The sequence below is a fragment of the Sus scrofa genome, chromosome 18 (assembly GCF_054392235.1).
Source record: "Sus scrofa isolate SSC_HxYL_T2T_F1_AM1 chromosome 18, Sscrofa_HxYL_maternal_Yorkshire_Landrace_v2.0, whole genome shotgun sequence".
Lineage (NCBI taxonomy): Eukaryota > Metazoa > Chordata > Mammalia > Artiodactyla > Suidae > Sus > Sus scrofa.
The window spans coordinates 33,361,870-33,385,356 of record NC_139400.1 but is presented as its reverse complement, the minus strand read 5'-3'; the positions used below and the strand labels follow the sequence as shown (position 1 = coordinate 33,385,356).

The 23,487-nt window shown below is 40.1% G+C and overlaps 1 protein-coding gene across 33 annotated transcripts in view; it reads right to left on the bottom strand.

Moving 5' to 3' along the window:
* The window catches only part of CADPS2 (calcium dependent secretion activator 2), a 489,830-nt gene that overhangs the window by 352,720 nt on the left and 113,623 nt on the right, over positions 1-23,487 (bottom strand). For all 33 annotated transcript variants that reach the window (XR_014834387.1, XR_014834389.1, XR_014834384.1 and 30 more), the window contains exon 2: positions 12,916-13,029. Coding sequence is in view for 27 of the 33 variants with exons in the window: in XM_085005969.1 (XP_084862095.1) it covers positions 12,916-13,029 (114 nt within the window). In the remaining 6 variants the exon portion in view is untranslated. The remainder of the gene's footprint in view (positions 1-12,915; positions 13,030-23,487) is intronic.

The following is a 23,487-nucleotide window of genomic DNA, read 5'->3' as shown; positions in this document are numbered from 1 at the left end:
ACCACAGGAGGGAGGAAGGGGGAAAAAGGAAGGGACGAGGGAGGAGGGAAAGGAAGAATTGGGTGGGGGGGGGGAGGCGAGAAGAGAAGAGGATGGGGCAAGAGGGAGGAAGAGGGAGAAGGTGGCGAGGTGGGGGGAACTAGTGAAAGCTACCTGAAAGAGGGAACCCGAGAGCTCAGCCTCACAGCACAGGGAGAGTTCTCTGGGAAGCCAAGGGTGGCAGGAGCCTTCTCAACAGGGCGCAGGATAAGGAAAGCTGTACACTGCATTCAGGCAAGCACGCTTCCCCTGCGCAACCACTCATGAGCCAAGGGCATATGAGGACGATTAGTGAGACAAGGTGCTATGTGATATGGGTACTCGCAGAATCCATAGTCCAAACTGGAATTCACATCCTAACCCCCTCATGTGAGATTCAGCAGGCGGGGTCTTTGGGAGGTGCTTAAGTCACGTGAGGAGAACCCTCAGGAGTGGGACCAGTGTTCTTATAAAAGACCCGGGAGCTCCCTGGATGTTGCAGCCACCTGGGGACACAGTGGGAGGACATCCTCTGTCAATCAGGAAGTAGGTCCATGCCAGCCACGACCATCAATCTGCCAGACCCATGATCTTGCACCTCCCAGTATCTAGAACTGTGAGAAAGCTCTGTAAGTCACCCAGGCTGGCAGTTTGTTAAAGCAGCTTGAATGCACTAGGACAGAGAGGTGTAAGAGCTGCATGTGTCATCCAAGCATCACAATACAGCACTTGAAGGAGAAAACACTGTGGATGGAGTGACCAGTTATATAGGCCTTCTTGGGTACAATGTGGGGCGCCCAGAACTCTGTCAGCTGGGGTAACCGCTGGCAACAATGAAATGGACCTGCTTCTCCGTCAGAAGGAAGCTGGCCAGCCATCCAAGGTCATGGGAGACTCTGTCTTGCTTTCTCCCATCCTACTGCGTTTATGTTATGGTCACTAATTATTTCAAACTTTTCAAGGACTGCCAGCTTGCCATTTAAACATCCAAAACTGTGAAAAGCCAGGTAAAGAAAGAGCCAAAATTTGAATCTCTCCTTGTTATATAGACTCCATCTCTTTTGTATTCTTGCTGATAGCCATGGAACCTAAGGGGCCGGCCTGACAGGCTGAGAGCTCTGCCAAGAGGGGCAGGGGGAGGAGGGGAAAGGAGACGGGAGTGAGAGAAAGAGAAGGGCCCAGTCCAACTGCAATGTGGAGCTATGGCATGGAGGGAGCACGTTAGAAGCCCCCAACACCGCCCTTCCTCTCTGCTCCTGGGCTTGTTAGAACCATCTACTTTCGCTGGCTACCCTGCTAAGGAAAGAAAGGTCACCTCACACCACAGCTACCACCTGGGAGTGCAAGAAAGCACGAAACGGAGCCAAAATGGCAGCAGGAAGAGGCTACCAGGCTCAGAAAGAAAGAGGGAAGGCTGGTTCCCTCTTTTCTTCCCAACATGCATGGAAGGAAGGTTAAGTATATTTAATACCTCACCTTTTAAGAGTAATCCCATCTATCTATAATCATCACTGGTTTAACACCTTCTATCCATGCTACCCTATCTGACGTGCATGCAATTTTATAAGAAACAAGGTAAACTGGAAGGGAATTAAATTCCTCTGTGACACAAAAATTTTTAGAATGAACTCAGCAGTTAGGCTAAAATCTCAAATCTCAGCAGTATATAAAGGATTAAACCTACTCCAAGGTAGGTGCCTCATTATCGTGGTAGGTAGTACATTGGTCTCATAAATATATTCCATGGTGACAAAAAAAATCCCACAAAAGCAGAAAATCATCACATTGCTTCATCTAAACATGTAGAGGTGACTGGGGAAAGAAAAGTTTCTTCTCCACAACTATCTGTTGTCATTTTAAAAATAAAAGCATGGACAATCCATCTCAAAAGGCACAGAATGTGCTCAAAAAGAATTCTTGCAATAGAAAATGACAGTTACTAACTTTTTTCCTGAACATTATGCTTGAATTAAACACTTCATGATTTCCCCCTACTTCTGGAGCAACAGACTACTCCAAATCCACATAACCAGTGGACACTCAAATGTTGGCTGAATAGAAATAAAACAGTTGTAAAGATAGTAAACATAGGCCATCCATTAACTACATTAGTGTTAATTCCTAAATGTGATTTGAGAGGTCCTACCAAACTTTCAGAAGCAAAATTAAAAGCTCTTTAAAAACATGATTAATGATGTTAAAAATGTATATTCCTAAACATACCTTAACAGTATACAAAGTCTAAGGCATTATGTGTCTGTTCATGACAAACCTTTGGGATCTGCTAGTATGCCCCTAAAATGTCCTACCCTCCTATCATGTTCCTAAAAGTGAATCACTTAGATTTTGAGTGATAACGAGCTGTTCATAAGGTTACTGCCACAAAAAACCACCCAAGGGGGATAAGCAAGTAGAATTAAATATGCTGCTTTGAATGATTAGGTTTATCCATAGGAAGCTGCCTTTTTTAGTACATAAAAAAACAGACTATGACAGTTACAAAAGGTTCAAGTGAAAAGTTAACATACCTAATCTTCTCAGCTTCATGAAATCCATACAATGCTAGTTTAAACTTTAAAAGAGTGAGTCTCAGTCATCCCCTACTCTAAGCCCAGAGTGTGGGCCAAGGTGACTTCATCATCAACTGCCTATACACGTCTCTCCCAGGAGACTGTGGACTCTGAGGTCAAGGACCTTACCTTACTCATCTTTGTATTTCCTGAGCATGAGGCAGTACTGATCAACACTAAACTTTTATCAATTAGATGACTCGTTTTGACTTGATTACCGACTTTATTGTCTATGTATGTTCAGTACAGCATAACCCATCATGTCCTGCTCTGAAAGAGCTTGTAATTATCAGAAAGCATTACATGTGACAATATGAATTAACTGGCTTCATCAATAATCTGGGCAGGTAGGTACATTATCTGTATTACAGATGAAGAAAATGAAATACAGCAAGATTGAGTTCTGGCAGTTACACAGATGAACGGTGTTAGATCTAGAATTCCAACTCAGAATTTTTTTCTGCCTGTTTTCCTCCTGTGTTTAAATTCCATTTCCCTATGATGAAGCTCTCACAAGTCCTTTAAGTCAGACACGGCGAACTATTTTTGTAGCATCGATCTTTTGGCATTTTGGTAAAGTTTATGGAGCCCTTCTTGGGATAATGCTTTTACATGCACAAAATCAAACTCATAGGATTATGAGGAAAAGCAGTTTTACTGCAGTTATAAAAATATTTTAAAAAATGTGTGTGATGGCAATTTATGTGCATCTTTTAGAACTCATTAACAAGATATAAGAAGGGATTTAAAAGTACCAGTTTCAGTGAAGTTCATGGACATAAACAGTATTTCAAGATTACAGCAATAAAATACATGATATAGAAATACACGTATTTTGATTAGTGAGAAAGCCAACAGATACTGCTGATACTACTTTTTTTTTTTTGTTCTACATTGATAATGTTAAGGCTAAATGTCAGCTAGAGATTAGTGAAAATAAAAGGTATAAATGTTTTCCCATCTGAGTTCACAGATTTCCTGAATGTCATCCAGATTAAGAACCTCAGCTGTATACTGCAGCTCATCAGTTTCTCTCTGAAATCATCTCCTTTCCTCTTAGAGCACACATCTCAGTTCTTCCTCACATCCTGGCTAGACCGTTGGGGAATGCGCCTTAACCTTTAATAGGCTATCAATTCCATAGGAGAAAGGGAGCATCCTTGCACCTGGAGAAACCACACAGCACCTCACACAGAATGGATGGCTGAAGGCTTCCAGGATAAATGCCCACACATGATACTACCCTTTCAGCTAAAGAGAGTAGGCATCTCATCAACAGCTTGAATTTTTAAAATACAGACATCCTCCTTCAAGACACCCAATCTGGAGTTCCCATCATGGCTCGGCGGAAACGTATCCAACTAGTATCCCCAAGTTCGATCCCTGGCCTTGCTCGGTGGGTTAAGGATCTGGCATTGCTGTCAACTGTGGTGTAGGACATAAATGTGGCTCGGATCCTGCGTTGCTGTGGCTGTGATGTAGGCCAGTGGCTACAGCTCCGATTCAACCCTAGCCTGGGAACCTGCATATGATGCAGCTGCAGCCCTTAAAAAAAAGACGACACCCAATCTTACCTCACTGACTCAGTAAGAAAAACTCCCATCATAAACCTGGCTTTGTAGGCACAAGAATGCTCCTCCAAGTGGTTTATAAAAACAAGAAGATTCTCCATCCTAGGGATTTCTTCCACGACAAAACATGAGTTTTTCAATTATAAAGTGGTAAGTAGCAGGGACTGCCTTTTAGTGTGTTTTATGGGGTACCAAGTGAAAACAGGCCCTTCAACAGCATTCTGAAAACAATTAAGATAAATTATAAAAGCTAAACCAAAAATGTAGTTAAGAAACAGATGATTAACGATTACCTGGGCTAGTCATAGTCTTACGAAATTTACCTATGTAACGCTTTTCAAGAGCTTACTCTAAACACTTTGATAATGGGAGAGAAAGGTTTTAAATACACCAAGATGAGATCAGCTTCCATTTGGACTGTGCCAACAAGGCGACACACATGGCCCCTCTCAAGATCTTATCCTGGAATCCAAAGACAAGAAGCTCTAAAAATAGAAGCTCAATTTTTAAAAAAGGTCTATTGAGTAAATCTGACAGACAATAAGCAGTAAAAATGTGACTTAAGTGTGACATTTACTAAGGAGAAAAACTTCATGACTCTTTTAGTGTCATAAACAGAAATGCAATTAGGCACCCTTGAATGCTTTGAGAAATTGAACAATGCTCAAATTTATCAAGATAAATTTTAATTCTAAAATCAGAAGTTTGATACCAAAAAAAAAAATCCAGATAAAATATCATTTGCCTAATATAGTTTTTCCAAGAAATCTACTTAAGCTTATGGTTACAAGAAAATTTCCTTATTTTACTTTAAATTGAGCAACTTCAAGAAAGAGTTAAAAAGCATGTTCTTTGTAATGGGGAAATCTTATAAAATATCATCTGTGTCCAAAAAGCTTACCCAGCAGGAAGCTGCTGGTGGTGCTCCTGCTCAGAGATCCTAGAAGCCATAACTTGGCATTTTCCCTAAAAGAGGATATGGCTGTGCACTAAATTTATTCAAAGAACCAAGATGATCCTGTAGGGAGTCTGATAGTTATAAACGCTCCCAGATATGTATAAACTCTTCCTGAATCATAGTGACAGGCCAAAGTACAGAAAGATTGTGGCATAGTATAAAAACAGCACCTCAGGTAGGGTAGGCCTGACGATGGCAACGTGAAGACCTGCACTTAAGCGCCCTCTCACCAGGTCTAGGGATTAGAGAATGATGCAATGAAGTTAGTCGCATGTGCTTCTGCTCTTTCCGGCTACCTGGCTTGGGTTAAACTTACCAATCGTCAGCCGAACTTGAAATCTGTACTAGGTCTACTCACCCATGACCCCCTGAAAAAATAAAACATCCTTTTATAAGAATGTAGATGCAGAAGAAAAGATGAAGAGTTAACAGATAAAGGACCAAACATACCCTCTGCCACAGATGTGCTACATGGGCGTGAAAAACAATCTCAGGTTCTTCTAAAAGTATGTGAACGAAGGAGAAAAATGCTCCAACAAGATTTCCTTGGCTATCGCAAGCAACCCAATTCTACAGTCTCTGGATCAGGTCTTCACAAAATGGACAGCAACAAGACTGCAGGCAAGTCTACAAAACATACTGACAGGCAGCAGAAAGCTAGCTACCCTAAATAGAAATGGGAATCACAGATAAGAAAACACATTTTCCAGATTCCTACAAAATGCTTAATTTAAAATGCCATCCTCAGAATTTAAGGAAATGTGATGGGAAATAGAATGACTAATATCAAAAATAACAAATACAATGTGATCTGCAGAGCTCAACAAAAATTTAAAACCTCACTTCTCATTACTGGTTACTGGACTTCATCTATGAATGTGTTGACCTTTTTTCAAACCCTCCTGCCACAGGATGCCAATCTTGGTTTACTTAGCGATCATCAATTCACTAGGGGAAAAAATAGGCCTTTTCCATGGTATTATTTCAAAGTTTACGAGAGATTTTTGACAGAACAAACATCCCTTGGAATATAAAAAGTAAATCCTTCCATCCCAAAGTGATACCAAGAAACTGATATCGAAATATTTAAATACATATCTGCCTCTCACTCTAGCTTGCATACGACAAGATTAAGCAGCACTTGGGTGGTACATATAAATCCTAGAAAAGGTAATCACAAAAAAAGAAAAAAGCCTTAAAAGGCTCTCAGTTTTCAAAACCAACCATTAAACCACTGCACTTCTTTTTTCAATCAAAGGTTGGTGTATAATGTCAGGGGAAAGCAGGTAAAAGAAAAGTTACGACACCAAACTGAATGTTCATGGTGGGAAGCTGGGACAGAAATTCCCAGTTTCCTTGGGAAGAAGCTGACAGCTAAAGTCAAGGTCCTTGGTGCTCTGGACTAGGATGTAAGATACACAGATTTTTATTTTTTCCCAAAATAAGTGTACAAAATTCTTGGGGCTATAGGATCAAGCCATGCTTTTTGTCGTTGTTGCTGATGTTCTTTACATTTTAGGGCAAGGGAAAGACAACATACAACATACAAGGAAACAGGAGTTCCCGTCGTGGCGCAGTGGTTAACGAATCCGACTAGGAACCATGAGGTTGCGGGTTTGGTCCCTGCCCTTGCTCAGTGGGTTAACGATCTGGCGTTGCCGTGAGCTGTGGTGTAGGTTGCAGACGCGGCTCGGATCCCGCGTTGCTGTGGCTCTGGCGTAGGCCAGTGGCTACAGCTCCGATTCAACCCCTAGCCTGGGAACCTCCATATGCCTCGGGAGCGGCCCAAGAAATAGCAACAACAACAACAACAACAAAGACAAAAAACAAAAAAAAAACAAAAAACCAAAAAAAACAACAACAACAAAAAAACAACATACAAGGCAACAAATTAACTCTCAGAGGTTTGTACAACAGGAAGGAGCTTTAGAAATCATCTTCCCCCATAAACAGATGGGGAAATAAGTCCACATCAAAGACTTGCGTTACCCTAATATTCTCGAAGAGCTACTAACCCAAGAACGGTGGTAGCTGGAATGCAGAGAGAAGGAAATAACTTGCAAACAAGAAAATAAAATCCAAAGGAAATAAAATGTAGTACAGTCTTTTTTTACTTGGAATGTGACTATGTCTCTCATTCTACCAGAAGAGGAAAATAACTGCAGCAGGAAAAACAGTTACAGTCATCTTAGGGTATAAAGAATACTTGTCAACAGTATTTAAGAGATGAAGATCCAAAGGGGAAAATGAACGAAGGACATGAACAGGTTAACGCACAAAGAAAGAAACAGGAGTGATCAATACGGAATGTTAAACTTTGCTAACAGGAAAAGAGATACAAGTGAACCTATCAGCTGGCATTTATTTTGTGCTAATACCAAGTGTGAAGAAAAAAAAGGGCACTCTCATATTGTCACGGCAGCATAAAATGTTCCTACTTTTGAGGGCGATTTGGTCATCTGCATAAAGTGCTTAAAGAATGTTTATCTTCTATGAGCGAATAGTATCACTTGAGAAAACTTGAACCTATGTAAGAATATAAATGATCACCTCAGCATTTATTTTAACAGTTAAAAATGGAGACAACTTTAAGTGTCTAAAAATAAGACGGAAATTGCATAAAATGTAGACGTACACAATGGTCTATTACACAGCTATTTAAAACTATTTATGGAGAAGATTTAATATTCAAGCGTGATCACGACATGAAAATTAAATGATTCCCGTTTCATACATGCAAAAGAGAAACACCGAACTTAGAACTGTCTATAGATATTGGGATTAGAGAGGATATTTATCTTCCTAATACTTCGACAGAAGTTTTTAAGAGGACAGAAACCTTTCCTCTTTATTTTTCAACTAAGAGTCACACAATACTTCTATAAAAGTGTTCTTAAAGTAATATCAAAGTAGAAAAACTTCTGAATCCCAGAATAATGCATTTTAAATAAGTACACAATAAAAGGGCCAAAATGAGCGCTTAGTATTTTGAGATGAAAATATTTTCCTTTTAATGCGAAATTTGTAAATGCTGAAAATTTTTTTCTTTATTGAAAGAATTCTCATTTGTATCATTATACAACTAGAAACTCTAAGAAGCAAATGGTAATGGTGGGGGCAAGACTTATGTTAATACTTCTTTGATCATTTTTTAAAGATTAAAAACCTCTAACTCTCATTCATTCTCTGGAACCAAAAGAACATACATATACGCAAGTACTAAGAAAAATACACATCCTTTCCAAAAAGTTTGTGAACAGAGCCAACCCACAAAGAAAAGGAAAAAGACACCAACATCCATTTTTTGCACAATAACAGAACTTGGATGTTTGTTACACTGAAAGCAGCTAGGAAGCAATTCTATGCTGTCGTTTGGAAATCTCCAAAAGAAAAGCCATTTACTTCTCCACATATCTGTTATAAATCACACTGTCACTGGTCTTATTTGGATGAAGTCCACATGAGTTTTGCGAACAGAAGCCAATAGCTGATGAGAAGAAAAGCTTGGAAGGTAACGTACAATAAAGTTATGTATCAAAATCAGCTGAAATCTCCTAACTGAAAAACAAGCAAGAAGTTCCCACTATGGTTCAGCAGAAACAAATCCTACTAGTATCCATGAGGATGCAGACTTGCATTCCTGGCCTCACTCAGTGGGTTAACGATCCTGCGTTGCTGCGAGTTGTGGTACAGGTCGCAGACCTGGCTTGGGTCTGTGACTATGGCTTCTCTATGCCACACCTTCGGCCCTAAGAAGGCAAAACACGACAAAAAAAGAGAAATGGCTAGAAAGGAAAAGCAAATACTAGTACAATTACTGTCGATTTTGTCTTCTTCCAGACAATGAGTTACTGAGGTGGGGGGGGGGGGATGTTTGAGGGGGTAAAAAGAAAACTTCAAGGGAAAAAAAAAAGACAAAGGTACTACAGAATCTAATAGCTACTAGCAACCATAAAATTATCAATATTTTCACTGCTATCTTTTATTAAATAGCTGTGTATGTACCTGCCATTTCTTCTTTTCCTGTTCTGGTTCTTTTCTAGCATGTCTGCCTAGTTGGCGGGGGGGGGGGGGGGGGGGGGGGGGAATGGACCCAAGTATGGAAACCACCTAATTATGCTAACCTTATCAGAGAAAAGACTGACGGAATTTCAAGAATAGATTTCTTTTTCATTATTATTTTAAAGGCCCATAATTAAACCAAAGTTAAGACATCTTGAATAAAGGATGAGCTAGAAATTGAACTGTCATATAAAAATTCTTAGTAGTATATGCTGCCATATAACATTGAATAGTATCCATGGTAAATATTTAACACTTTTATCACACACAAAGATGCATGGATGCACACCCAAGAGGGCACTGCATAATGAAATCCAAGGTTCAATTCTGTCTCAATCTAGTTGAAAGACATTATTTACTTTTTAAAATAATGAATGTAACTTGAAGAAATGCTTTTGATCAAATAATGGGGAGAAAGAGAAATATCTTGAGTGGCATACCTCTATCCTAGATATTGAAGAGAGCTAATGAAAACCAAATATACAAAAGTACAATCAACCTAAACAGATAACTCTTAATTGTCTATGGAAAATACAGACACATAACTAGGATAGAAAAAACTATTCATAAAAATCATTAAAGGAATAGCATTTATGAAGCTAAAAAATAATAACAAACTGACTTTGGGGAATTTGTCACCCTGAGTATGAAGACATTTTCTGTTTAATTGGCGACACACATTTACTAGGGATATATAGAGAGAACAAGCAAGCCATCACAGCCAAAGGCTATTAAAAATTCAAAATAGAAGCTCACCACTGATGGATTGTTGAAAACAGCTGTATACAGCAAACAACACGTAACATCTCTGAAAAGACAGCCTTTGAAATACATAGGCCAAAAAGGATCATAAAATCATGGAACACTAGGTTAGAAAGAACATAAAGCCCAGACATGCTTCCGAAGCATCCGCCATCCTCAAGCACTCACAAAACCATAAACTCGTGATAATAAAAACAAAAAATCCATGGAAATATTGAAATGATACTTTATTATAAATTGTGTATTTTTATTACCGAATAACTTTTAAAGTAGTAAGTGTTACATATTCATCCACGTAGTCAACAAGCATTTGTTGAAAGCAATTGTGTGCCACAAAATATGTGCTGTATTTGCGGAATGAGATGATAATCAGGACAGAAATGGCTCCTTCGTGGAACATACATTACAGAAGTCATGAGACCTAGGTCAAAATGTCTCTCAAAAATATACAGTGAATCAAAATCATCCAGGTCCAAGTTCAAAATTCAGATGCTCTACCCGCAGGATTTCTGATTCAAGAGGTATTGGATAGAACCCAACATCTGTTTGCAATAAGCTTTAGTGGAAAGAATGAGGTTTTAGCTCTGCTAATAATTAGCTAAGCAGCTTTGGGCACCAGTCACTTAACCTTGTGTCTAAGACGGGAATAATTCTGTTTAAAAGGTTTATTCTGAAGAATGAAAACATTTTTGCACTGTTTTGCACAGTACTTGGTACAGGTGTATTCAAAACGGCAACTGTGAAAGTTAGAAAATCTGGATTCACCTTGAAGTTGGATACTTCCTAAATATGTAACATTGGATAAGTCACTGAACCTCTGTGAGCTTCCATTTGTTTCTATGTAATTTGTGGGTAGCAATATTTTCACTGTTTACCACAAAGATACTGGAAGAAAAAACAGATGTTTTTGGTAAGCTATACAAAATTCTACATGGAGATAGTAGTTGTAAAGACTACTAGCACTGTTAGTCATAGCAGAGTGTACAAAAATATAATACTAAAAAAAGAAAAAGATTGGTGTGGGAAAAATTGAAAACCAAAGTTTTTTACCTCATTTTTCCAACAAAATGTACTTATCCACTCAACAGTTTGAGTACTGAATGTGCGCCACCTGGGAAATGGAAACTCCTCAAACGTAAATCAGGAAATATAGACTCCATACATATTAATACCATAAATCTTAACACCTTTGAGGGGGCACAAGGACAAGGTGGATGCAGTCTCACAAACCATCAATTGCTGAAAATACTACCCAAAGAACAGAAAACCCTTGGTCATCTAGTCTACCGCTTAGATACTACTAACTGCCAATTACAGAAGTAAAAGCACTGAAGTTCAGTACAGCCCAACTCCAGCGACACTAGATTGAAATCCTCCCCACTGCAGCTTCCATGTTAGTCACAGTTCTACTCTTGGGACCAACACAACGCAAGCCTAATCTGTCTCCAGGCTAAATTATCTCCAGTTCCTTTAAGTGACCCCTATTATGATGTTTCAAACTGGAAAACCTTAAATGGATACACATCCTTTCATTTACATGCGGTAGGGAGGATGCCATCCTCATTTAGAAACCAGTGGCAACATTCCTTCATTTGAAGAACAGTGTTCTCTTTCTCACGGCTCAAGCAAACTTAATAAAAGCACCTATTTTGGAATATACTTACTCTGAAATAATTTTAGGTTTACACAAATGTTGCATATGTAATACAAACAGCCCCCATATCCCCTCACCCAGTTTTCCTAGTGTTAACACGTACAGCACCATAGGACATTTACCTGAACCAAAAAGATTTCATTATATCTTTTTATACAAAGTACTTTTCTAAACACATGTCCTTCATCCCGAACACACACTTTTGGCTTTTGTTTTATTATGCAAGTTATAGGCCCTTACATCTCATCTGTTAAGATTCAGGGCAAGATTTCATCTTGCAAGACTCTGACCCAAAGATTCAAGCTTTGGGTTTTACAAGATGAAAGGTAATGCCCTCTACTGGGTAAGATATTCCGAGTCAAGATCCAGTTGGACAGCATCCACCGTTGCCACTACATTCACACCGTATCTGTATCTGGTAAGTAAGACCCCTATACTTTCATCTTGTTCAACAGGCCTAGGCTTGGAGTAACATAAACCTCCCTGGGCTGCACTAAGCAACTTCTGATGCATACATACAATCGACTAAATACAAATCGAACCCATCATGTGTACATCCAGTTACTTTGCTATTCTTTCAAACTTATTTCCTACCTCAGAAAAGTTCAGACACACTGCATCTCTCCTTTTTATTAGTCTACCTTTGCAAGTTGTTCTTCAGCTGAGAGGTATAGAGCATCTGCACCATGGAAGGAATCCATCCCCCAAATGACTCTAAAGTCCTTAAGACAAAAAGAAATTCTCTCAATTTAACAGCTACTGGCCACCCACTGAAGCCGTTAATGACCCTGTGTGAAAACGGGTGCTCAGAGGAAATCCGCAGACAATTCCGGATGAGCACAAACTAAAATCACAAGGTGGTGTTGGTAGTAGTATTCCTCCAGGAAGAAAAGAATTCAATTTATTCTTGTGAAATTAGTTACTGGCCTTAATTATTATAAAGTTTAGTGAACAAAGTGGCACAAGATAGCCATTTACTATTGAAATCCTGATTAAAAGGGATAAATTAGACATGTGGACCCACAGATAGCTACACTCAGCTCTATCAATCACTGCCAGAAGATTTTTCTAAACAGCTTACTTCTCCTCAAAAGATGTGAATAATTTCCAACTCTGTTTATCTCTCAAAACCAGACTGTGGAATTAGTTTTTAAATGGCAAAATAGAATTGACAATGCTTTTAAGAAAGGTTGCAAACTCACAGCCTTCCAATCGTACCAGTGAGCTTCTTAAAATGGGAAAGCCATTAAAAAAACAAAACAAAACAAAAAAACTTTCAAGAGACATCAGAATGCCCAAAACAAAGCTCTTCAAACCTACCTCATAGTAACTCCGAACTGCATTGCAAAATGCTTCATCAGCTACGATTTGGGTTTCCCCGTTGAGGAAGGCCTGGAACCGTTCTTTCAGTAACTGCAATTGTTGCTTGTTAAGCTATAAGAAAAAAATCAGGACAAAAATTAGCCAATCCATGAAATGCAATGACTTTTAAAAGCTATTTTCCATCCTGGCTCAGTGGAAAGGAATCTGACTAGTATTCATGAGGATATGGGTTCTATACGTAGCCTCGCTCAGTGGGTTAAGGATCTAGCATCGCCGTGAGCTGTGGTGTAGGCCGCAGATGTGGCTCAGAGCCTGTGTGGCTGTGGCAGAGGCCAGCAGCTACAGCTCCAATTCAACCCCTAGCTTGGGAACCTCCATATGCTGTAAGTGTGGCCCTAAGAAGACAAAAAAGTTGTATTTGCCACATGTGTCTAAGATTTGATACCCAGAATTAACTTATGAGTCAATTTTACAATGTTTCTAAGTCACTGCCCAACATACTCTGGATTACCCAATATTAATTACCAGAGTCCACGTTTCTGCCCCAAAAAGAACCCCCATGATTACTACACTCCAGTCTCTTTTGCAGAGATGGGGGAAAAAAAAACTGAAACTCTGAATAAGAAATGAACTGTTGTACAAAAAACTGCCAGCTGTCCTGAACAGAGAGGGCCGAAAAGCCAGGCACCCTTGCAGGTGAGTGGACAACCACAGGCTTTGGACAAAGAGTAATAGGAAAGACAGAGCGACCCTGAGAAAGAACCCTCTGGAAAGGATATCTGTTGGATGCCCAAAGCTTGAATTCCATGCACACACACACCTCAGTGCCTGAGCTGAGATGAAGGAATGATGGAGAACAGAGAGGCAGTGGGAGTGGGGTGGCGGCCAGCGGGTGCACCTTTACGCAGGTTGGAGGAAGGCTGTGACTCAAGGTTTACAGCCAGATTTCCTCACCTAGGTCTCCCCGCCAGAGTTACTGAGCGAGGTTAGACACCAACCACGACTTACTAACCACATCTTCTAGTCTTCAACTACCACCAGAGGCAGCTGCTTCATTTTGTTGGGCTCACTGTAAAATGAGAACGAGGACCTCCTTGCTGAAAAATTTCAAGACTGCTGCAGCAAAAGAGCATTAAACCAAGCTGGTGCCTGGTGTGGCCACGCAGGCTCGGCCCACGAAGCCAGCCCAGACCACAGAGGCCCGCACTTCACTAGATGCAGGGCACATTCAGTCAAGCAAAAACATTTTTTTTTGCTCTTTAATGCTTAACTGGAGAAAGATCATCATCTTGCAGATAAAACAGCAAATCCTGAGCTACATAAGCAACAGGAAGGGGGTGATCTTTCCATCATTTCAGTCATCCTCATCAGACTCAGAGAGCCCAGCCCACTTCTGGATGCTACAGAGCGATGTGAAGCATTTGGAAACATGCCCGGGATAAAATGATTAAAGGATTAGAAAAACTAAACAAACTGGTATGATTTGGCTTCAAAAAGAAGGCTGATATGAAGCAAGTTTAAAACTATTCAAAAGGCTTATTAAAATGCCATTCAAATATGAGAGACAAGCTCTTTCAAAATATGGGTTTTATTTAGGAGACTAGCAAACAAGACAGCTTGTCAAGGAACTGCTGCTGGTACCAACGGACTGATAAAAAAAAAAAAAATGTCCTGTTGCATCTCAGGGTAAAAAACCTTTGTCCTGAGCAGTAGAGAGAGAGGACGGGTCCAATTCTTTTCTAAGGTTATTTTCTCCATTTTAGGGAAAACTACACCAGGCTGATAAGCAGAACATCACCGCTATATTACATTCTCCATTTCTGTAACACAAAGCAAATGAAAGCAGAGGGTGTGTGTGTGTACCAGCAAGGCAAATGAAGCCTATGCCTTTAGCTCTCTCAACATGGTTCACAAAAGACACAGATGGAACTAGGACACCAACTTCTGAGTGAGCCAGCTCAGAGCACTTTAGCTGACAAGCCCTGGGGACCACCAAGAAAGGCTTCAAGTTGGAAACCAAGTGTCCAGGTGAAAGAATGGAAATGTATGTGGGGAATGATGATGAACTGGGTGCGGGGGGAGGGGACCTTATGACCATTTGTTCCAACTCCTCCATTATTTCATACATAAATACTGCTCAACAACTAGAACCTGGAGATATCTTCATTCCCTTTTCTTCTACCAGAGGCATTTATTCTTTAAAGAATTCCTCTAAATCTTTGTAATTTCTAGTTTGCCAGTGTTAAGTTTAGCCATTGTACCAGTGAGTTATGTTCTGGTGATCACGGTTTGGAAAATTCATGAATGTGAATCAAGGAGAGGAGATGTGCACAAACCATCTTAGAAACTATCAATGCTGGTGTAGTTCTCAGAACATGCTGAAGGCACCTGGCTAAGTATCAGGCTTCAATTTGTTATGAATAAAAATTCCTGCTGTCATATTGAAGACATAAAATGACAACAATATACAAACAGTTAAAAAAATACTTCATGGAGTTCCCGTTGTGGCGCAGTGGTTAACGAATCCGACCAGGAAGCATGAAGTTGTGGGTTCAATCCCTGGCCGTGCTCAGTGGGTTAAGGATCCGGCGTTGCCGTGAGCTGTGGTGTAGGTCGCAGACGTGGCTCGGATCCAGCGTTGCTGTGGCTCTGGTGTAGACTGGCAGCTACAGCTCCGATTAGACCCCTAGCCTGGGAACCTCCATATGCCGCGGGAGCAGCCAAAGAAATGGCAAAAAGACAAAAAAAAACAAAAAACAAAAACAAAAAACTTCAGCATAGAGAAAAGGTCTACGTTTCCAGGGAGGGAAAAAGGCAAATTTAAAATATAGCCATTGGAATAGTGGTCAGAAAGCAGATTTTCCTAAAAATCTGTATTATCAAAATAAACTATATTAAATATTAACGGATTGAGACCAATGTAATGGACCCAAGAAATAGATCAAAGACCACCAGATATGTACTATAAAGTAAAAGATGGTCTATTCAATCAATGGTGTTGGAATAACTGGGTAGCCATGCAGAAAAAAATTAAATTGGGCCATAACACAGTTACAGTCCAAATGAATTAAAACTTTTAACATAAAAAGATGAAATCATAAAGACATTAGAGGAAATGGAAGAATTCTTTTAAACACTAGTATGAAAAAGAGCTTTTTAACTGTGAATCAAATCCATAAATTTAACTACATAAATATAAAAAATAAATTTAGCATGGCATGAACTACTATAAACAAAATCATTGGAAAAGAGACCGGGGTTGGGGGGAAGAAACCAAACAAACTTGCAACTCTTTTTCTAAAGAGCTAATTTTCAAACACAGGGATTCTAGAAATTGATCAGTCTGACCAGTAAGCCCAAAGAAAAATAGACAAAATGGATACACTGCGAAATGACTCAAGCTATGAAAGCCTGTCTGACTTAATTTACATCTTTTCACGAATGAAGTCTACATGAGAGCAGAAAGATTCTGGGACAATCGATGGTGGAGTAAAGGTACCAGAAATCTGTCTCCCACCTAAACAACTGCACTGGCAGTTATCTGTCTGATGTAAATATTTTGGAACTCTGGAGCTTATTAAAGGCTTACAACATGAAGGGGAAGGCTCGACTGGAAACTGTAGTTATATTTTAATCATTTTAAAATTCTGTACAGTAGCAGCTACCCATCCCCCACCCCTCAAGCCCCACTGCAGCAAGGGAAAAAGAGCCAACAATCTAACTTCAAATAAATACTACATCCAAAGAGTGGTAATATAGTATTAGCTTTATAAAAGGCATGACAAAGTTCTCTTACATACTAATATGAAAAGATCTTCAAAATATCTTGGGGAAGGAACCAATATAAAACAGCATGTAAAATAAGCCATCACTCATATAGCAGAGAGACAAAATCAGAATATGTATTTGCCTCCATATGCAGACAAAGAAGAATGGCCTAGGACACAAGACAGAGAGAAAATAAGGATGAAAAAGATTTTTCAACCTATATTGCTTCATTTTAAGTTTCAAAGAATCTATACATGTAAGTGTAACTGGGTCACCATGCTGTACAGCAGAAAACTGACAGAACACTGTAAACCAGCTATAATGAAAAAAATATATAAAAAAGTCTCAAATCACAGCACTCTACATATTCAAATTTTAATCAATTTGTATTTAAATGATAATAGCCACTTCACACATTTTTTAATTCTGAACAATCATGATCCATTGCACACAGTTTAAATCTGATCATCCTGCAAAAAAAACTGGACCAATTGACTAATTTCTTCTTTCAGGTAGAAGTTTTGAATTTGACTGCATTTTTTTTTTTTAATATTTTAAGGTTGAAGATTCCAAACAAAAAGTCAAAAAAGCAGCATAGTAATCATAGTAATCAACATTCTAATCAAGGCATTAATCTTTATGAAATCCATACCAAGTGGTCTCCTGGCCTTCATTTAAAAGCTGATTAAAACTGAAACACACACACCCTAACTTTATCACATCACAATGAAGCCTATTATAATCTTAGAAAGTTATGAAGGATTGAAACCTGTTTCCCTATACTTTCCAAAATCCTAGTGCAATTATCTTAGACCCAACCAACTAAACATTACTTTTCTTCTTCAACACAGCAGTTCAGGAACTTAGAGACTGGTACTAGATTAAGTTTTCTCTTTCCTAAAAGAAACTTTACCAGTTCCCTCAACATCCTAAGCATGCTCCATAGTTTGTCCTTAAATAAAACTGCATAGTTTTATGCAAATAGGTTGTATGTTTTTTGCTTGTTAGGGCCACACCTGCAGCACATGGAAGTTCCCAGGCTAAGGGCTGAATCTGAGCTGTAGCTGCCAGCCTACGCCACGGCCACACCTGTGACCCACAGCACAGCTCATGGCAAAGCCAGATTCTTAATTCACTGGGATAGAACCCACATCCTCAGGGATACTAGTCAGGTTCACTACCGCTGAGTCATGACAGGAACTCCCAAATAGGTTTTATTTAAGTACAAAAAAAAATATATATACTTTGAAAGTTATGCCATAAAATGAAACTGATAAACTCATACAACAGCAATGTCCCTTCTAAAACATACTGTATAGACTGATCATGATCCCCCTAGGATGGGGAGGCCAACAAAGGCAAGTGGAAGAGCCCCTTCCCACATCTGAAGCACTATGTCTATTAGTTCAAACTAAAAGCAAATTAACTCTTCTTGGCAGTCGCATCAACTGACTCACATCGTGCTTATAATCAACAAAAATTCTAAAACATTCTTACATGAGCTTCATTAAGCCATATTTCACCCTGGCTAGCTTCAGATTTGGTTCATTGTTCCAGGAGATTTTTCTTTAAAATTCTGATTCCTTCAACCCCATGACCAAAGAACACTCCTAGTTCTGTTACACCGCTAACATTGTAAGGTACTGTCCAATCTTCATTCAGGTCATTATAAAAAAAAAATCCACCAGTTCAGGATTATGCTAAAAGAGGGAAACCTGTCACAGGACTTCTTCCTGTTTGACACAATCAACATGTGGGGGGAGAGTTGGTTTTATTTTTCAGGCTTTATATTAGCTTCACCCACATATTCTCTTCCTACCAGGGTGTTAACTAATGCATGAGTAAAGTATTTTTTAAGAATAAAAAAACTGACGACCAAAAATTATCTGGTGGGAATTTTAGAAGAGCTTTTTACATGAAACTAAACAGCAGAAACTTAACTAGTACATATATATCCTTGCAAACATCTAAATCCAACCCAGAGCCTTATAAAAAGAACACTTCAAATACTGACAGTAAAAGCTAAATTTTATAAATCTTGGCTGGCAGTGATAGTTTATCCATAATAGTGGTCTCGGAAAAAAAATACTTAACTTTCCAAGTTCATGGACGTCTTATGTCTCTTCTTTTTGTCCTCGAATTATATTCTAGCCTTTTCATTCTAAGACACAATCAACTGAAGCCTTATGCCAAGATCTTGATCACAGCAGGAGACCAGCCATTATGCTACTCGGGAACCTAGCAACCACTGCTGTACGGAGCCTGCCCTGACCTGTGGTCCCCATCATGAGTCTTAACGCTCATGGTAGGGCCTGCACGACCTCCTGGTGAGTAATGGGGACCACAGTCAGATTCTACAGCAGAGTGGCAGGTGACCAGAGAGTACTGTACCTCCAGGAAGGGGAGGAGCTGGCGTGCACACATACCTCAGAGTAGACAGACAAATATTTTTCAAGGAGGTAAAAAGGACTTAATCCAAGCACAGAAGTTGCTGAAATGCACAAAAGCATAGCTTCATCATTTGTTAATGAGATGTAGTAAAAGATATTAACAGGAAAAAGACTATGATATAGGGACAGTTTTCTTTTTTTCCCTTCCTATGGACACCACTGCCAAAAAGATCTATATAAAACCACTGGGGCAAAATGAGTAGAGTCTCCTACATTTTCTGAAACAGACCTTCCCAAACTCCATGTCAGAAGAGACTCAACCAAGGGGTTCCAGCCCATCTCATATATTATAAAATCCCATGAGAGGCATTGTTATTAATAACTTCCTATCCCAATAACTTTCTTCACCCTCTTTGGGACAATGAATACGTCCACCTAGGACTACAAATGCCAGCCTCACACGACCATGGAAATGGTCAAGAGACTAAGTTAAAGCCAATGAGATGTAGGCAAAAGGGCACATGACTTGCAAGAAACCATAAAAAGGAGCTAAAGCAAGTACTTCTTGCCTCTTTTCTCTTCCCTCTTTTCCCACTGGCTAGAATTGCATTTGCTAATTTGAACTGTCAGCTTAGCCCATGAAGATGATGGAAAAAACAAAAGAACAAGAGCCTAAAACTCCCAAATGTGGAGCAGCCCCTGTATCCCTAGACCACCACCTCCCAACTTCCTTTATGTGAGAGAGGAGAAACATCTCCAAGTACAAGCCACTCCGGGGAGGGGGATGTCCACGGGTAATGTAACTGACAGAAATCCCAGTGACATACCCAAGAGGGAGAAAATGCTATAGCACCACCTTCCCTGGCTACTAAGGTTTGTCTCGTTTTATTCTAAAACAAAAAATTCCATAGGTTATCTTATATGAAAACTTCCTTATCCAGGGAACTTGCCCTCAATGAACAGTGAACACCAGATTCTAAATGCCCGAGGGAGCCTAAAAATAAAGTTACTTTGACAAACTGAGTTCCAAGGTCCCACATCGTCGAAACGGAGACACTGAAAAGCTCCTGACTTGCGAATGCTGCTTTGACATAAAATGCATGCTAAGTGATGAGAACGGAGCAGAAAAACCCCATTGCACCATGGATAAACAGGCCTCGTGCTAGGCTTACCTAGTGCTAGGTATGATTGTATCCACACGCTCCCTGACCTCCTTGTCAAATTTAAGCCTCAGCAAAATTATATGTCATTACGGGGGACTGTCTTAGAGGATGGGAGCTGCCGGTGAACACACCCCAGAAAAGGTAAACCCATGATCTGTGACTTTCCCTGCTGCACTAAGTACATTTCATGCCAGTCTCATTAAATCTTCCTAAACCTCTTGCAATGTTTATCCTCATTTCACAAATGCCGAAGTTAAGCGCCAAGTGGTTAGGCATCTTGCCTAACTTCACATCTAGAAGAGATGGGACAGTCTCAACCACTATCTTGGATCTAAAGCCTATATTCTTTCCAACGTCCATGTCATTCTGTTTCCCTCATAGTCACACTTTTTCTTCCCAGTAAGAGGTGTTTAATTCCTGTACATTTTTAAGTTCCTCCCCCCACTACAATAAAAATCAGACTTTAGGATGAGAACTTGATTGTACCTCACCAGCCCTAATCCCACACTCAATGCCTCAAATTCCACAATGGATGAGAAAACAGCCCGTCATACATACCTCCACTTATTAATCAGTAAGGCTATCTATGTAAGACTAATAGGGCAACAGAGTGACAGGCTCTGACTGAGGACTACCGTCTGTGGGGCATTTTGGGTACAATCTACAGGCTCTTCAACAGGTCGCTTAACCTTCGTGCCTCGAGTTCTTCATCTCAACGATGAGGATAGTACAAATGCCATTTTAATAGGGCTGTTAGATACATATGGTGGTATTATTTCAACCACTGCAGAAGCTGCAGACAAAAATGAATCTTAAGATGAATGCAAATGATTAACAGACTCTCCAGAGCTGTGCTGTGCAATCCAGTAGCCACTAAACACACGTGGCTACTGAACACGTCAAAGTGTGGCTAGTCCAAGTTAACATGTGCTCCAAGTCTAAAACGCACACTGGATTTCAGATACTCTATGCAAGAAAAAGAAGATTATGATGAAAGAGCTAACACTTGCAGTTACATGTGTAAAAAACTTTTTGGATCTGTGGATTAAAAAATTAACAATGTGACTTCCAGCACTCTAATGTTTTAAGATAGCTACTAGAAAATTCTGAATTGCCTATGTGGCTCACACTAGCTTTCAACTGGACAGCACCAGGACAGAGAAACATGTGTGACGGTCAAGAGTCCCTTGAAGACACAAGTGAGCAGGGCCTTGCTGCATCCACAAAACAAGTGTGGCCTCACTCACAGCAGCAGATCCCCCAGCACACAGCTTGGGGCAAAGTCTGTGATGTAACTGATGGAAGAGAAACTGAGCAAGGACCAAAATGCAAAACCTAGGTATTTGCCTAGTGTTTTTCAATGTCAGAAAGTGAAGGGGGTGTTATGAGTCCCATGTTTATAGATGAGAAACAGAGGTTAAGGTACAAGGCCAGTTAGCTCATAGGACCAGGACCCTAACCCTAGGTCTCTTGAACTGAAGTCCACATTTTTTTTACCCTGTCCTGCATGCCCCATCCCACTGAACTGGCATGTTCGACTCTCGGGTCTTCATTCAGCCTAGTCTGACGAGACACCCGCGCTAAGTGCTGGGGACTGTGCCATGTTCCTAAGCATCACCCCAGGTAGAGAAAAGGGGCAGATCCTGATGACCCGCCCTCCCCAAACTTGCTTTTTCCAGTAGCATGTTTCACCCACCAGAGTCAAACAGGCCCTATGACCATAATTTTTAGTGGTTGGTCCCCACTAATAACATAAGATCATCAAAAGCAAAACCAATTGCAACCGTTAATTTTGTGTGTCAACTTGATACATAAAAGGGATGCCCAGATAACCGGTAATAAATTATTTGAGTGTCTATCATGGTGTTTTTAGAAGAGACTAGCATGTGGATTCAGCAGAGCAAGTAAAGAGATCTGCCCTTACTAAGGTGGGCAAGCACTCTGCCATTCATTGATGGCTGACTGCAACAAAAAATGCTGAGGTAGAGCGAATTCCCTCCCTGAGCTGGGAAGTCCATCTTTTCTGGCCCCTGCACATCAGAGCTTCTGGTTCTTGGGACCTTTGGACTCTGACTGAATTATACCACCAGCTTTCCTGGTTTCTCCAGAGGGCAGACTGTGGGACTTTTCAGCCTCTATAACTGCAGGAGCCAATTCCTATTAAAAAAAAAATCCTATTTTTATATATGAATATATATGTGTACATATAAATACATGTGCGTGTATATATAATGAATACAAAGTATGTATTTATAAGACAATATATATTTTCTTCTACTGGGTCTGTTTCTCTAGAGAACCCTAATATGTCAATCACTGTAAATAATAAAAGCCGTTGCAACCCAGCAATTCGGAGACGACTGAGGGCCAGGAGGGGATAGAAGGTTCAAAGAGCAACAGGAGCCATCCTGAGAAGTCCGTTCTACAATGGTCACTCCCTCCCCCATTACGGTCTGACAGAAATCAAGAAGGGCTCCTCAAACAAGTCGTCTTAGAGGTTTACTGCAGAAACAAGGCAGGAATGGGAAGTGGTCCTGGACAAGCTTTGCCGAAGTCAGAAGAGTCTGTAAACAGCCACCTTTGAAACTTCCTCGTCCATGGTTTCCCACAAGTCATTCTGGTGAATTATGTGAGCACTGCTCTTTTGAGGAAATATGATTTCCCCTTTACCACTCGTAATGTGTAATTTAACACCCAGTGAGAATAGCTAATACTAATTGACTACTTACCACAAAATAAGCACATTTCTAACCTTATTACAAGGATTTTTAAACTTCCTATAAGTAGGTTCCTTGTTTCAAATAGGAGGAAGCTAAGACCCGAGAAGTTAATAAAGTGGTCCAGTTCATACATTTTAGGGGCAGAGCCAATACATCTACTGGCGTGCTTGTGGCCACCGGCTATCCCTGAAGTTTCTCCTTGAATTCCCAAACTCACATTCTCCACACCCAGGTCAAGGGACAGGGCCACCAGAGCCTAACAAACACAACTGTGTGATTCAATCAGACTAAAGAGGCAAGTAAAAGCTCCCCTTCTTGCCATTTACCTTCAAAACATCTCATCATTCTCGCCCTGAGTCTGTGTACATGCCAAGTTCCCTCTGCCTGGACTATCCTTTAGAAACATAACTCGGACGGAACCTATAGAAATCATCATCTTTCTGCTCCCCCCATCCTCTGTCAGTTATGCACCCCCCCCACACACACACATCATTTGTTTCACGTGGTTTTCTCCTTACTATGGTGCAG